We start from the raw sequence: 12,820 nt of genomic DNA, 5'->3' as shown, positions 1-12,820 counted from the left end.
CTCGTTCAATCATGGGAGTAGTGATAGGGATTCATTAGTTAGGGGAACACACAGGCGTTTCTGTGGCCATAGACATGACTCCAGGATGGTACGTGGCCTCCCTGGTGCCAGGGTCAAGGATGTCACGGAGCGGTTGCAGGACATTCTTCTGGGGGAGGGTGATCAGCCAGAGGTCGTGGTCCACATTAGTACCAATGACTTAGGCAGGAAAGGGGATGAAGTCCTAAAAGCAGATTTCAGGGAGCTAGGAGGTAGATTGAAAAGCAGGGCAGCTAAAGCAGTATTTTTAGAATTACTCCCAGTTCCAAGTGAGTAAAGAAATAAGAGAATAGAGCGATAGAGTGATTGAACATGTGGCTGGAAAGCTGGTGTAGGAGGGAGAGCATCAGATTTCTGAGGCATTGGAACTGGCTCTGGGGAAGGTGGGTGGGGCCTGTACAAGAGTCGACACCTGAACAGGACTGGGACGAATATCCTTGCAAAGGGATTTGCTAGTACTGTTAGTGGGGATGGGGGGTTTAGACTGGCATTAGATTGGCAGGCAGCTGGGAACGTGAGGCAAATTCGGAGCAGGGAGTGGGAGATGGAGAGTTAGTGAGTGACTCAAAGACAGAAGCAGCACAGGTCAAAAAGTGTAGAGCACAGGAATTTGGCAGTATTAAAAAGGTATATATGTAAATGCAAGGAGTATAGCAACTAAAACTGAGCTGAGGGCACAGAGAGATACATGGCAGCATGATATCATCACTATAGTAGAAACTTGGCTTAAAGAGGAGCAAAAATGGCAGCTTGACATCCCTGGATATAGAGTTTTCAGGTGGGATAGAGAGGGGGATAAAAAAGGTGGGGGTGTAGCATTATTGGTTAAAGGAACAATTACAGCTGTGAGAAGGGATGATATTATAAATGAAGCACCAAATGAGGCCATATGGGTTGAGCTCAGATATGAAAAAAAGGAGCAGCTAGACTGCTAGGAGTGTTCTCTAGATTCCCAAATAGTACAAGGGAGTTAGAAGAGCAAATATGTAGGCAAATTTCTGAGTGCAAAAACAATAGGGCAGTAATTGTTGCAGACTTCAACTACCCTAATATCAATTGGGATACGAACAGTGTGAAGAGCACAGAGGGCACAAAATTCAAGAGAACTTTTTCAGCCAGCACGTAACAAACCCAACAGGGTGGGGGGGCGGGGGCACAATTCTAGATTAATTCTTAGGAAATGAAGCTGGGCAAGTAGATCAGGTAGCAGTGGGGGACCATGTTGGTGATAGTGACCATAATACAATTAGATTCAGCATCATTATGAAAAGGCCAAAGGTAGAACAGGAGTAAAAGTTCTAAGTTGAGGGAAAACATTTCCCAAAGCTGAGAGGTGAAGTGGCGAAAGTGAACTGGATACAGCTACTAGAAAGGGAAAAGTGTCAAATCAGTGGGAGGTATTCAAAAGCGAGGTTCTACAGGCACAATGTAGACATGTCCTCCAAAGAAAAAGGGTGGTACTGCCACACCTAATGCCTCCTGGTTATCCAGAAGCATACAGGACAAGATAAAGCAGAAAAAGAGAGCTTATGACAGTCACAAAAAGATTAATACTGTTGAAAGCTTAGAGTGTTTAGAAAGTACAGGGGTAAAGTAAAAAAGGAAATTAGGAAAGCAAAGAGGGTACAAAAAATATTGGCAGATAAAATCAAAGAAAGCCCAAAGATGTTTTACCAGTACATTAACAGCAAGAGGATAACTAAGGAAAGGGTGGAGCCCATCAGAGATGCACATGGTAACTTATGTGTTGATGCTGCAGGGTTCTCAATGAGTACCTTGTCTCTGTCTTCGCTAAGCAGAGACATGATGCAGACATTCTGGTTAAAGAGGAAGAGTGCAACATATTAGATACAATAAGCATAATGAGCAAGGAAGTACTGGAGGGGTGGCATCCTTGAAGGTGGATAAATCACCAGGGCTGGATGGATTGTATCCCAGGTTGTCAAAGGAAGCCAGGGAGGAAGTAGTGGGTGCTCGGAGGATCATTTTCCAAGCCTTACTAGATACAAGCAAGGTACCAGAGGATTGGAGGTCAGTGAACACTGTACCAATATTTTAAAAAGATGCAAGGGATAGGCCAGAAAGTTATAGGCCAATCAATCTGACTTTGTTGGTGGACAGATTATTGGAATAATTCTGAGAAACAGGATAATTTGTCACTTAGAAAGGCATCGATTGATCAGGGATAGTCAGCATGGTTTTGCTAGGGGAAGGTTGTGTTTTACTAACTTAATAGAAATTTTTGAGGAAGTAACAAGGGATTTTGATGAGGGTAGTGCAGCGGATGTTGTCTACATGTATTTTAGTAAGCATCTGACAATGTCCCACATGGCAAGTGAGATCCTATGGGAAAAAGGGGAAGCTGGCGAGTTGGATCCAAAATTGGCTCATTGACAGGAAACAAAGGATAATGGTCCATGGATACTTATGCCAGTGGAAAGCAGTTTCCAGTAGCGGTCCACAGGGCTGAGTGTTGGGGCCCTTCCTGTTTGTCGCATATATTAATGATTTGGACTTAAGTGTGTGAGGCATGATTGAGAAGTTTGCAGATGACACAAAAATTGGCCACGCAGTTAACAGTGAAGAGGATAGCTGTTGCTTCCAGAATTATATCAATGATTTGGTTGAGTGAGCAGAGAAGTGGCAAATGGAATTCAATCCGGCACAGTGTGAAGTAATGCATCTGGGGACAGCAAACAAAGCAATGGGATACTCAATAAATGGGAGGATATTGAGAGGGGTTGAGGAAGTGAGACGCCTTGGAGTGCATATTAACTGGTCCCTGAAGGACAGGTGGGTAATGTGGTAAAGAAAGCATATGGAATGTTTTCCTTTATTGGACAAGGTATTGAATACAAAAGTAGGGATGTAATGCTGGAACTGTATAAAATGCTGGTTAGGCCACAGCTGGAATTGTGTACACAGCTCTGATCGCCACATTACAAGGAGGACATAATTGCTCTGGAGAGGGTGCAGAGGAGATTTACATGGATATTGCCAGGGCTTGAAAATTGCAGCTCTGAAGAAAGACTGGATAGGCTAGGGTTGTTTTCCTTAGAACAGAGGAAGCTGAGGTGTGACCTAATTGAGGTGTACAAAATGATGAGGGATCTAGATAGGGTAGACAGGAAAGATCAGTTTCCCCTAGCTGAGGGGTCAATTACCAAGGGTCATAGGTTTAAGGTGATTGGTAGAAGGTTTAGAGGGGACATGAGGAAAAACTTTTCACTGAGGGCGGTGGGTGTCTGGAATTTACTGCCTGAATTGGTGGTTGAGGCTGAAATGCTCAACTCATTCAAAAGATACCTGGATATGCACCTGAAGTGCTGTAACCTGCAAGGCTACGGACCAGGTGCTAGAAATTGGGATTAAAAATGAGCGGCTAGTTTCTTTTTCCTCCTTTCATGGCCGGCGCAGGCACGATGGGCAGAATGGCCTCTTTCTGCACTGTAACGTTTCTATGGTTCTAAGTTTCTCAGCCAGTGGTATCTCATACCTCATTGTACAGACCCCTTGTAATCACGAAAACCAAGAGAGTCTCACATCGAAACTCGTTGTGCTTGCATAGCTGCTAATAGACACATCACACTTGGGCCAAAACCAGGAAATGCTGGCAAAACTCAGCAGGTCTAATAACATCTGTTGAGAGAAAGACAGAGTTAACGCTTTGAGTCCGTATGACTCTTCTTCAGAGCTCTGAAGAGTCATACGGACTCGAAATGTTAACTCTGTCTCTCCCTCCACAGATGCTGTTAGACCAGCTGAGTTTTTCCAGTATTTTCTGTTTTAGTTTCAGATTTGCAGCATCTGCAGTATTTTACTCTTACATCACACTTGGGACTGTCCAGGCCCATTTCAAAAGGGAACTAAAGGGACGTCATTTGCATCTGATAAGTTCACCTTGCTAGCGGAGTCAGTGGGTCTGCCTAAATGGCTTCCTGACACTAGACCCTCAACATGGATGGTAACTCATTCAAAAACTAACGACTGGGACATCATCAATCCTGAAATCAAAGCCAGTTCCAGACACTGGATAGACGTCCCCTTTGGAAGTCATTGGAGAAAGCAGATCACCTGATTCGAGTGACCATTTTGAAATCTCTATATGCCTTTGAGAACTGAGAAATCCTTAGTCTGTCGTTTTATAATCAACTGGAAAGGACTCCAGCTGCCCAGCTGAGTAAGCAGTCAGTTACCATCTCTCAGCTCCTCCAAGCTTGTCTCTGCTGGAAGATTTCCTACTATTGCCTGCAGAACCAAACCAGCCTCTGTGTACCTATTTCATCTGCATTATCCACACCGACTGCAAACTGCACCCTACAACTCCTATCTTCAGCTAGCTGAACTTGAACTCCTACGTGAAAGAATTCCTCATTAGACTGACACTGGAAATCACATGAACCAATGTTTATTTCTATGGTCCTTGTACTGTTAATATCTAAAGTTGTAAAACCCCCCACCCCTCCCCCTTCACCATTTATACTGTGCATGTGCGTGCAGTGGAGTGGGAAGTTGTGAACACTCCTCCCCTGGGTTTTGAATGTGAAATAAACTAACTTTCTAAGTTAATCATAACACATATTTGCTGCGGGTTATTAGTAAATTGGATCACACAAACCAAGGGTTTTGGAAAACACGCTATCGCATACTTTAAAAATAATTTAAAACACCTTTTGCTTATGGACAGATGGTGAGAGGAAATCAGTGCAGTTTGCCTCTCTCTCTCCTGTCTGTAACATAACAAATTTAGCCTGATAAATCATTACTTCAGTCTAAACTTAGACTTTTGAGGTTTTCCTCCTGTTAGACAGGTGGCGTGAAACAGCAGAGGGGTTGAGGTAGAATAACAGACCTGCAATAACCAGGCTTGGGCTAACAAGTGGTAAGAAATATTCACGCCACAGAAGTGGTGGGCAATAACTGTCTCCAACAAGGGAGAATCTAACCATCGCCCCTTGACATTCAATGGCATTACCATCGCTGAAACCCACCTCTAATAACATCCTGGGGGTTACCACTGACCAGAAACTGAACTGGACTAGCCATATAAATACTGTGGTTACAACAGCAGGTCAGAGGCTAGGAATCCTGTGGCAAGTAGCTCACCTCCTGCTTCCCCAAAACCTGTCCACCATCTACAAGGCACCAGTCAGGAGTGTGATGGACTATTCTCCACTTGCCTGGATGAGTGCTGCTCCAACAACACAAGAAGCTTGACACCATCCAGGGCAAAACAGTCCGCTTGATTGGCACCCCACCCATAAACATTCACTCCCTCCACCACCAATGCAGAGTGGCAGCAGTGCGCACCATCTGCAAGACGCACGGCAGGAATTCACCAAGCCTCCCTGGACAGCAGCCTCCAAACCCACGGCCATTACCATCTAGAAGGGCAAGGGCAGCAGACACATGGGAACACCACCACCTGGAAGTTCCCCTCCAAGCCACGCACCATCCTGACTTGGAAGTATACCGCAGTTCCTTTACTGTTGCTGGGTCAAAATCCTGGAACTCCCTCCCTAACAGCACTATGGGTGTACCTATACCACATGGACTGCAGCGGTTCAAGAAGGCAGCTCACCACCACCTTCTCAAGGGCATTTAGGGGTGGGCAATAGGTGCTGGCCTAGCCAGTGATGCCCACATCCTGTTAATAAAAAAAATATACTTCTGTTTGCAGCACGGGCCTAACATGTGCAATATCACAATGCATGACCTACATAACAAGGTTGTATGACAGAAAACGGAGACCTTCTTGTCACATTTATAAATTCCAGTGAATTCTGGCTCTGGTGGAGGTGGGGGCATAGCATAGTCTGTGGCTGAGCAATGACTGACAGACCACGACTTCAGGATTTCCACATTAATCTGCCCATGCGCTAAATCCTGAAGTTGCGGTCAGTTTAAGAGGGGAAACGGGAGCAAGCACCAACAGTTCACTGTCAAATCCCCCTGCAAAAGTCAGGGCCAATATATTTTTAGATATTCCTGACAAATTATTTTTAACCTTTTACACCAATGTGCTTTTCTCTTTCCAGGTGTTGATCGGTCAGCTACTTGTTTCCATTTTAAAATTTTATACTATTCCAAATACAACAGCATTTGTTTTTGTTTCAAACATTTTATTTTTGCTATTTTAAAATTTGTAGGGTTCAGTTTCAGTCAATAATATATAATAGATAATTTCTCACATTGTCAAGCATACACTAATGTGGCATGCGCTGCAGCCCCTTAACTACAGATGTCAAAAGATCAACCTCCACAGAAAGAAGAAATTACATAGGATTAATGGCTCAGAAACAGGCCATTCGGCCCAACCAGTCTATGCTGATGTGTATGCTCCATTCCATCCTCCATCCATCTTTCCCCATTTAAATCTACCCACGCAACCATCTATTCCTGCCTCCCTCATATACCCCTCTGGTTTACCCTTAAATGCATGTATACTATTGACTTCAACTATTGGTAGTGAGTTCCGCATTCTAGCCACTCTTTGGGTAAAGCAGTTTCTTCTGAATTCTCTATCAGATTCCTTGGTGACTATCTTATATCAATGGCCTCTAGTTATGTTCTTCCCCATAAGAGGGAGCATTCTCTCTGTATCCTCTGTCAAAGCCTTTCAAAATTTACCATGATTCACTGACTTCTACCCTTAAATCAATTTTCCATCCAAGCTGACATTGATGCACCTATTCCACAAGCCTCAATTTCATTAACTAGCCTCTCATGTGGTACTTTGTCACTTTCTTAAAATTCATACAGACAACATCCACTGCATCCCCTTCATCAACCTCCTGTTACTTCAAAAAAATTCGATTAGATTAGTTAAGCACAATCAACTTTTAACAAATCCACACTGACTCTCCTTAATTAACTCAAACTTTTCCAAATGCCTGTTGATTTTTTTTTCCTGAATATTGTTTCTAAAATATTACCCACCATTGATGTTAAAATGATCAAAAAAGTGCTCGAGGGCCTCATTAAACAGGCTCTAACCCTGATCAAGGAAATGTGTTTGCGCTACAATATCCTGCACAGAGATATTAGGGAGTATTTAGGCTTTCAGCCTCAAACGCCTGAAAATAGTCATAAAATCAAAGACTTATTTTTTTCAAGTTAAGATCAATATGTTTAAAGCTCTCCGACTAGATATATCACACCCACCCAACAGCAACTACTAAGAAAACATGCAAATTTTTTTCCCTTCTCTCTCTCTCTCTCTTACATGCAACCCGAGATCATATTCACTACTCAAGGCCCATAATTTTATTTTTTTCATTCGTTCATGGGACGTGGGTGTCGCTGGCTAGGCCTGTATATATTGCCGATCCCTAATTGCCCTTGTGAAGGTGATGGTGAGCTGCATTCTTGAATCGCTACAGCATTCCCAAGGATCTGGACATAAATATAATCAAAGCAAAATACAATAGATGCTGGAAATCTGATATAAAACCAGAAAATGTTGGAACTACGCAGCAGGACTGACAGTCTTTGTGGAGAGAGAAAAAAACAGAATTAATGCTTCAGGTTGATGATCTTCCATCAGATCTGGAATAAAATTGGATAGGCTGGGGTTATTTTCCTTGGAGCAGTGAAGGTTGAGAGGGGACCTGATAGAGGTGTATAAGATTATGAGGGGCATAGATAGGGTGGATAGGATGGCACTTTTTCCATTAGTAGAGGGGTCAACAACCAAAGGGCATAGATTTAAGGTAAGAGGTCAAAGGCTAAGAGGGGAGTAGAGGAGAAATTTTTTCACCCAGAGGGTGATGGGAGTCTGGAACTCATTGCCTGAAAGGGTGGTTGAGTCAGAAACTCTTAACATTTAAGAAGTATTTAGATTTTCACTTGCATTACCATAGCCTCCAGGGCTATGCGCCAAGTGCTGGAAAACGAGATTAGCATTGTCAGATCTTTGTTGACCGGCACAAACACAATGGGCCAAATAGCTCCTTCTGTGCTGTAAATGGCCATGAGTCTAAAATAGCTACAACTGATTTTAAGCAAGTACAGAGATAGAAAAAGAGGGGAGGGAAAGAAAGTACAAAAGGTAAGGCTGTGATATGAAATTACTGAACCCAGTGTTGAGACTGGAAGGTTATAAAGGACTTAACTCAGAGGAAGTTCTGAAACAGATATATGTTGAGCTTGGATGATCGCTTTGAGAAACAACTCCACTCAGTACACAAGCATGACCCAGAGCTGCCGGTTGCCTGCAGTTTTAACTTTTCCCCTACACTATTCTAATGAAGCACTTTACAGCCTTGCAACTTAATATTAGGTTCAACAATTTCAGATCACAACCTCTGCCTCCATTTATTTATCAAACGGCAGCTGCTGTAATGATTCTGCTATTCCCATTTGCACCACCTCGGTACAAATCTTCTGTTTCTTTATTTTTCCTATTACCATTCTTTTGCCTTGTGTCATCAAACCTCTCGTCACTTTGGGCAGGATTTTCCCTTCGTCGGGCGGGCACGCCAGAGAATGGCCGCGAAACGGACCATCGGGCTCCAACTGCGATTTCACGCTGGCCGGCCAATTAATGGCTAGCCAGCATGAAACGCGTGCTGAGAGCCTCAGCGCTGCTGGGGTGGGGGCGGGAGGTGCGCAAGCGCTGAAGTCTGGGCATGCACAGGGGAGCACACACTGAAAGCTCCCTGAAGGCACAGAGCTGCCTCAGGGAGCTGAAGGATTTTAAAATGAAAAATAAAGATTTTAAAAATAAGGGAAACGTCCCCACATGTGACTGTCACATGAACAGGGGCATATTAAAATTACGTTTCAAAATTTAAAAAAAAATTACTGTAGGAACCTCATCCTGCCTGTGGATAAGGTTTCCTCAAAAATGCAAAAGTCACCTGGCCTATTCACCCGCCCACCAACCATAAGGTTGGACAGGCAGCGAAAAATTCAAATTAATAGCTAGTTTAATGGCCTTAATAGGCCTCTTTAATTGTCGGTAGGCTTGCTGCCAACTCTCACGTGCGCCCGCCGACCAAAATATCGCGCACTATTTTACTCCTGATCGGGTCGGGCACATGCCAGCTCGCGGGACATAAAATTCTGCCCTTTATCTTTCCGGCCCTCCAACCACCACACACCTTTTCTTTTGTTCTTTCCTTCCCTTACTCCTTTACCCTTAAATCTGAAACTCTAACTTTTTCTAGTTCTGATGAAAGGTCAAACTGAAATATTAATTTTGTTTGCTATTGACGTTGCTGAACTTGAAAATGCCCAGCATTTTCTATGATACATGCATAATGCTATAATATCAGCAAGCAGAAACAAGTCAATTTCTGTCCTCTTTGGTTTGCTATCCATTTGTGATTCAGAAATTCTTAAGGTTTTTAGGTCTTAAATCACTGCAGTACCAAGTACAAATTGGGTTGCTGTTGCCTTACAGAAAAGAGGGTACATCTCTGATGAGGGATCACATGATCACTCATGATCATAAATAATCTGTCACCAATTAATATTTCTTTGCCATTGCACTGATAAATTCACCTTTTCTTGATATAGTTTATGAAGCCAGGCAGCACATTCCCCTTCATCTTCAGGGATCTCTTCCAATGGGATTCGTCTGCAGATCAAAAAGTAGTGTTAAAACATTTTAAACACGCTAAAAATATTCATACTACATAAATCTGAAACAAATACCATTAGATAAGTCTCCTTCCATTTGTAGCATATAAACAAACTTTCTAGTGGAGATTTTCAATGCAGTTGAAAAGAAAAAGATATGCATTTTTTTTATTCCTTCTTGAAATGTGGATGTCGTTGGCAAAAAAAGCATTTATTGCTCATTTGTGGGTCACCTTCTTGAACTGCTGCAGTCCATGTGGTGAAGATGGTCAAAGTTCCATAATTTTGACCCACTTCAAAAGTAATTCAGTGGCTGTAAAGTGTTTTGGAATGTCTTGTGATCATGAATGACGATATTCAAATCTAAAGGTTTCATTTTTTTTTAGGGAAGATTCAAACTGACAAAGACTCCTGGAATGCAGTTTTGCTGATATACGAAGAGATTTTTTTTGGAAGCTCAGATAATGCACTTTCAGACTCTCTAAAAACCTATACGATTTGTCAATCATGAGATTTAGCGCCCTACTTTTACTGAACCGCCCATAAAAACTTGGGCAACAAATAGACAAAAATTTTGGGGAAAAGTTGCTAAACTTAACCAAGAAGCCACTGCCATCAGTGAATCACTGAGTCATTGTCAGATTATAGGTAATATTAACCTGAACAACCATCTGATGACATCTGGGCTCTGACGGAATTTACTTCACATGGACGTGCATTTTTGACAGGAGGCCTTCATAAGTATACACTCCATTCAAACAAGGTTCTGGAGCTAAGATGGTATTATTTCAACCTAGTCTAAATCAATCCCCTTCTTACAAAATACTTTAGCAGATTCAAGTTTAACAAATCTGTGAAAATAGCTCGAGGTCAAAAGGAGAAGATTGTAGTATTATGCATTCCTTTTTTTCTTAAAAATGCAAATTAAAAATGTTTACAAAATAGCATAAAAATACCAGTGCAAAATGAGAGCTCCTGTGTACAACAAACTGCCAGATGCTGACAGTAAGAGTTGAAGAACAAAGCTCATGAAGGAATATATTGTCTACTGTGCTTTGCCCAATTTCACCCTTCTCTATCATCTCTGTTAGAAATAATCTGAGACAATAAAGCATAAATGTTAGTGGCAGGCATACTTTTAGGGACAATAATCTGAGACTAAATTAATTGGCATTTGGAAAGTATAGTCTAAGAAATTAAAGTTAGCACAGATTTATTAGAGGTAAGTTGTGTTTAACTAATTTGTTAGAGTTCTTTGATAAAGTTATGGAAAGGGTTGATAAGGGTAATATGGTTGATGTTGGGTATATGGACTTTCAAAAAAATATGTTTGATAAAGTGCCACCCAACTGGATCAGCAAAATAAAGCCCAAAGATCAAAAGGGACAGAGGCGATGTGGACATAAGATTTGTTAAGGGACAGAAAGCAGAGAGCAGTGGTCAACAGTTGTTTTCCAGACTGGACAGAAGTATACAGTGGTGTTTCCCAGAGATTGGCATTAGGTTCACTGCTCTTTTTAATATATATTAATGATCTTGGAAATGTAACAAACAACGAGAAGGGTTGTAACAGACTTCAGGAGGTCATGAAGAGACTGGTAAAATGGGAAGACATGAAGTGGATGAAATTTAGCATAGAGAAATGCAAATGATACATTTTGGTAGGAAGAATGGGGAGGTGCAAATGAAATGAAGGAAACAATTTTAAATTTTAAGACAATTGGTGAGTTACAGATTCTGATTGCCAACAGAAACCTGGTTCAAAGGTGGGCAGGACTGGATATTAAATAATCCTGGGTACAAGGTGTTCAGGAAAATAGGAAAGGGAAAAAAGGGCAAGGGCAGTATTGATTAAGGAGAACATTGCAGTGATTCAGAGAGAGGACATCTCAGAGGGGTCAAGGACAGAATCTATTTTGCTAGAGCTAAGAAACAAAAAAGGTGCAATTACATTGTTCAGTGTAATCTATAGACCGCCAACTAGTGGGAAAAATGCAGAGGAACAAATTTTCAAGGAAATTACAGAGAGGTGCAAGAATTATAGAGCCGGGGACTATAATGGGGGACTTTAATTATCCAAATATAGACTGGGATAGTAACAGTGTGAAGGGCAGCGAAGGGGAAGAGTTCCGAGAGTATGTTCAGGAAAATTTTCTACAGCAGTATGTTTCCAGTCCACCAAGAAATGAGGCACGGCTAAACCTGGTTCTTGGGAACAAGTTGGGCCAAATGGATCAAGTGTCTGTAGAGAACATTTAGGTGATATTGATCATTGTAACGTAAGATTTAGTTTGGCTATAGAAAAAGACAAGGGGAAAACCAGAGTAAGAACAGTTAACTAGGGAAAAGCGAAAGTCAATAGGCGAAGAATAGATCTCGGACGATTAAATTGGAATCAAAGGCTGGCAGACAAAATGGTAACTGAACAATGGGCTGCCTTTAAAGAGGAGAGAGTCAGGCACAGTCAAGTTATATTCACACAAAGGCGAAAGGTAATGCAGCAAATCCAGAGTTTCCTAGATGATGAAAGAGATAGGGATTAAGATGATGAAGAAAAAGTATGTGTATGACAGATATCAGGTGCATAATACAAACAAGAATCAAGCTAACTATAGAAGGTTCAAAGGGGAAGTGAAAAAACAAAGAGAAGCAAAAAGAGAGTATGAAAAAAACTGGCAGCTAACATAATAGGGAATTCTAAAGTCTTCTATAAGTATATAAATAATAAAAAAGAGTGGTAAAAGAGTTGGACTGATGAGCGACCAAAAAGGTGATTTATGCTTGGAGCATAGCTGAGGTATTAATTGAATATATTGCATTTGTCTTTAAAGGAAGATGCTGTGCAGGTCATGGTGTAAGGGGAGGTAATACAGACACTAAAAAGGTTCAAAATAGATAAGGATGTGGTATTGGATAGGCTGTTTGCTCTTTTGATAAGGCACCAGGACAAGAAGAGAAGCATCTACGGGTATCGAGGTAAGTTGGAGTGAAAATTGCTGAGAAATCGTCCATAGTTTTCCAGTCTTCCTTAGACTTGGTGGGGTGGTGGTGGTGGTGGCATGTGGTGGAGGTGGTCCACAGGACTGGAGAATTGCAAATAATTACACCCCTTTTTTTGAAAAAGGGTGTAAGATAAGCCCAGCAATAGCATTTTAACTTCGGTGGTAGTGGCGGTGAAGCTTTTAGAAACAAATCA

At 41.8% G+C, this 12,820-nt stretch overlaps 1 protein-coding gene across 4 annotated transcripts in view; it reads right to left on the bottom strand.

The window, feature by feature from the left end:
- The window catches only part of agpat4 (1-acylglycerol-3-phosphate O-acyltransferase 4 (lysophosphatidic acid acyltransferase, delta)), a 192,942-nt gene that overhangs the window by 48,563 nt on the left and 131,559 nt on the right, over positions 1 to 12,820 (bottom strand). For all 4 annotated transcript variants that reach the window (XR_013578660.1, XM_078556739.1, XM_078556741.1 and 1 more), the window contains exon 7: positions 9,547 to 9,622. Coding sequence is in view for 3 of the 4 variants with exons in the window: in XM_078556739.1 (XP_078412865.1) it covers positions 9,547 to 9,622 (76 nt within the window). In the remaining variant the exon portion in view is untranslated. The remainder of the gene's footprint in view (positions 1 to 9,546; positions 9,623 to 12,820) is intronic.

This window comes from Cetorhinus maximus, chromosome 14, assembly GCF_964194155.1.
Source record: "Cetorhinus maximus chromosome 14, sCetMax3.hap1.1, whole genome shotgun sequence".
NCBI classification, from domain to species: Eukaryota; Metazoa; Chordata; class Chondrichthyes; order Lamniformes; family Cetorhinidae; genus Cetorhinus; species Cetorhinus maximus.
The sequence above is the reverse complement of the archived record's forward strand: the minus strand, read 5'-3'. Positions and strand labels throughout refer to the sequence as shown.